At 38.7% G+C, this 4,132-nt stretch overlaps 1 protein-coding gene across 2 annotated transcripts in view; it reads right to left on the reverse strand.

Moving 5' to 3' along the window:
• Positions 1–778: 778 nt before the first annotated feature.
• The window catches only part of myoz1a (myozenin 1a), a 5,273-nt gene continuing 1,919 nt past the window's right edge, over positions 779–4,132 (reverse strand). For both annotated transcript variants that reach the window (XM_008428779.1, XM_008428781.1), the window contains exons 3-6: positions 3,207–3,394; positions 2,555–2,834; positions 1,704–1,869; positions 779–1,592 (exon numbers count right to left, since the gene is read on the reverse strand). In XM_008428779.1, the coding sequence (XP_008427001.1) occupies positions 1,358–1,592; positions 1,704–1,869; positions 2,555–2,834; positions 3,207–3,394 (869 nt within the window). In that variant the 3' untranslated portion in view covers positions 779–1,357. The remainder of the gene's footprint in view (positions 1,593–1,703; positions 1,870–2,554; positions 2,835–3,206; positions 3,395–4,132) is intronic.

Consider the following 4,132-nt stretch of genomic DNA (forward strand, 5'->3'; position numbering starts at 1 on the left):
TTCTTCTTCTTCTTCTTCTTTTTATTGTCGGATTACAAACAACTTCACTGAGGCACACCGCCCCCTGCTGTACAAACTCATGTTCTGCAGCTACTAATTTCTGTGTTCATTTGACATTGTGTAAAAATAAGAATGTTCTATTTATAATCTTGATTCGTCTTTATCCCCTTCTGTTTCTAAAATTCGCTTTAGACTCCATTCTGTATTTTATTTACTTTTCTCCTCATTTTCTGTTCTTGAATTTTTCCATTTTACTATAAATAAAGATTAATTTAAGTAGCTATGACCAACTCTCAATCTTCTCGTTACATCTTCCCTCCTGTTTTCTTTGTCCATAAATATTTTCTTTGTAAATGTTTGTCGTTAGTTTTCTTCCTTTCTTACTTATTATTACTAACTATTGATTTACCCTCCCCTTTTCCAGTGGGATAAGCTCTGTTATTTCTTTCTCCTAAGCTCTTTTAGCAAGTTTATGTCTCATTTCCAACTGATTGGCATATGGATTTCATTTAATAGATGTTTCCTACAGTTCTCTTACAGGGAGTTTTTTCCCAAACATCACTATAGCCCTTCCCTCTTGCCATGCATGGTGTGTTTTTTTTATTTTATTTTATTTTTGAACATTGATTTCCCCACTGAACAAAATGAAATTAAAGTTAACTTTTTAAAATTTCAGAGTGTGATTATGCCTTCAAGTTCAAAGCTCCCTGTCTGAATCAATTTCTCTAAAGAACAGAGGGAATTGTTTAAGTCCACAAAATGGATTTAAGACGACAAGTTTTCTTTTCGTCGCTCAACAAGAGGAGGGTTTATTTTGGCAAAAAATGATGTTGCTTCACTAGGGTTTAACAAAAGCTTCCATTCCAAATCAGACAGCATTGCAGGCTGTGTTCATACCACTACACAGAATCGGTTTTTAACAACAACAACAAAAAAATTAAAACAAAAAAAAAAAAAAAAAAAGCAAAGGGAAACAAGTGAAGAAACATTGTAACATTGAGGGAGCACACACAGATATCACATAGCTGAAATCTCAATATCCAACCATAAGTTTCTCTTTTCCGCCAGTTTCATCATTTAGGCTCGACAGTCGACAGTTTTATCTCATAGTAGCGTCTGCGGCTTTTCCTTTGCAACTCAATACAGAGAAAATGTCGAGCATTTACACTTTCTGTTATTCACACCGAGTCTCTCAGTTTGATCAGTTCTACACAACCCCTTTTAGCTCACCTACAGCGCGCGCGCGCGCGCGTGTGTGCGTGTGTGTGCGTGCGTGCGTGTGTGTGCGTGTGTATGCTAAACTTAATCCATACAGTCAGGCTAACGTGGAAGAAATTGCAATCACAGTATCGGGTTTTCACAGCTCGTCTGTTTCTCCGTCGAAGGGCACGGCATCCGCCTCCATGTGGATGCTGCTGGGCTCGTTGCTGGTCACCCAGCCGATGGGGGTGCGGTTGAAGGAGGGACGGCAGCTGATGTCGTGTTGGTACACCACCGCGGGTTCAGGCTCCTCTTTGGTCACCTCGGTTTCTGGCAACTGGAATTTCATGAGCTGGTTGGCCTTTTCAAAGCCGCCGAACGGCATCGCCATCCTGGCCAGGCGAGGTTTCGAGAAGAGACAGATTAATGCGACAGTTTGTCGTCGCAAAGCAACACAAATGTACGATTTAAAAAATAATAATAATACATATTGAGGGAACCACCTGTTGAAGCTTTTGTATTTGGGCAGGTCTTTTCGCTCAATGGGGCCAGGCATTTCAGATTTTAGAGTGGCTAGTAGGCCCTCGTCACCCTTCATGGCCTTCTCCCACGGTGAGATATACGTCTTTACAACAACCAGCGTCTTACCCTTGCCGTCTTTTCCAGCTCCTGCATGAAAAAACATATATTTTTTTCAAAATCAGAAACAATAATTTTTTTTTGTGGGAAAAAAAGTATGTCAACATTTTCACATACAGTGCCTGGCAAAAGTCCTCGTATCCCTTGGAGTTTCTCATATCTTGACACGTTACAACCGCAAACTTAAATATGTTTTACAGTACTTAATTACAAAAGCATAAACTGTTGAGTTTTTGAACATCAAATTGGAAACTGTGCTGTCCTTTTACATTTAGCCCTACTAACTTTAACGCAGTGAAGCTATTTATCTCCGGAAGTAAACTATTAAGTTCATAGAATCTGCGTATGTGTGTAGTTTAGTCAAAGTCTAAATACAAAGGCCTCACAGGTTTCAAAGAGAACAATAGCAGAAAAAGAAAAAAAAAAAAAAACAGAATCAAGACCAAAAACATGTCTGTGCACCGCACCTGACAGAGCATTGCTCAGAGAAGCAGCTGAGGCGCTCATGTTAACTCTGGAGGAGCTGCATAAATCTACAGCTCAGGTGGGAGAATTTGAAAAACTGGCCTTTATGGAGCAACGGCAAAAAAAAGAAAAAAAGCCAACTGTAAAGTGACACAACTTGAAACATTTCAAGACGTATCAACATTTTGGAAGGAATTGCCTGTTGTGTGTCAGCATTTCTTTTATGAAAAAAAAAAAAAAGTATATCAACCTTTTGAGGATGACCACGTTCCTTCTCCTTTGATGCCTTTGTCGACTCCTGCCAGTCCTCCTTCTCCTGCACCTCCAGCACCGCCTGCTCCTCCTGCTCCTCCTGCTCCTCCTGCTCCTTTGCTTCCGGGCTTGGGAGGAGGCACCGGTGCTCCTCCTCCCACAGGTGAAGCCCCTAAATACAGATGTCTAGTCTCTTTGCTTACATGGTGCCCTCCGACATTGATAAACTGACCTCCCACCTGACCCCCCAAAGACGGAACAAACTTCTGGAAGTCGTCCTGAAATATGAGGGTTCGATGAATATGGAGAACACAAAGTACAGGAGGACAGAGTCATTAGTGAAGCTGCACTTTCAAAGCATTTCACAACACACTCAGTTGGAATCTGATCATTATAATATGGAGTATGAAAATCATCACACATCTAATAATCTGGACAGTCTTGGTGAACTTTGGGAATGTTAATTTCAAGCCTTTAGAAAAGAACTTAATGTTACTCAAACTAAATGCTTATAAGAATGATATAGGATTGGGACCTTTATTTTTCTTCTTAAGATTCATTGACATCTCAATATGTTGGATTAATTATAAACTGTATCAATGTTTAATTGAAATGAACAGAAAAGTCCTCTGTTTCTGGTTTTGCCTCACCATCGAGTTGCTGGTGAAAACGTCCGGGTTGTTCTCGTAGATGAACTTCTCGACTCTCTGCTGCCGCATTTTGAACATCTTGGAGCCTCGGTTCTTCATCAGGGAAAGCTCCTCCAGCATGATCTCCTTGGGAGTCCTGATCTTTGTTCCCAGATCGAACTCGGATGCCTCCGGCTCCAGCTCAAACTCTACGGAAGATGTAGAAACGGGAATGGTTTCAGTAGAGCAACAGCAGCAATCCTAAATTTACGTGGCAGCTGCTTTTTTCCAACGCCGTTTTAGTGAACACTGTGTCTTATCAGTCAATGTTTTGCAATAAATGAATGGATGAATCAATCAATCAATCAATCAATCAATCAATCAATCAATCAATCAATCAATCAATCAATCAAACAAACAAACCAGTAAATTCAAAATACTAGGACAATTTTAAAAGATGCATATAAAAACTAATTTTAAAAGAAATAAGAAATGTTTAATAAATTATTATTATTATTATTATTATTATTATTATTATTATTATTATTATTATTATTATTATTATTATTATTATTATTAAGACTTATTTTAGGATGCCAATTTCATCAATTATGCTGTACATAATTTTTCTTTGTAATACAGTTAATATTTTGACCAAATCTTATTACATTTTTACAATATTATTATTTAAAACACGCAACGACCAGGATGCCGACGAACTCTGGAAAAGTTTTGAAAATTAAGGTGAGATTATGAAAAATAGGTTTATTTTGAGACTTTATTCAATGTTCTTCTGTCCTTCCCTCTTTGCATCCTTCTGTTTTTCCTTGTGTTGCTCCTTCCTTATAATGGCTTCCTTCCTTCCTTCCTTCCTTCCTTCCTTCCTTCCTTCCTTCCTTCCTTCCTTCCTTCCTTCCTTCCTTCCTTCCTTCCTTCCTTCCTTCCTT

Source organism: Poecilia reticulata, linkage group LG15 (genome assembly GCF_000633615.1).
Source record: "Poecilia reticulata strain Guanapo linkage group LG15, Guppy_female_1.0+MT, whole genome shotgun sequence".
NCBI classification, from domain to species: domain Eukaryota; kingdom Metazoa; phylum Chordata; class Actinopteri; order Cyprinodontiformes; family Poeciliidae; genus Poecilia; species Poecilia reticulata.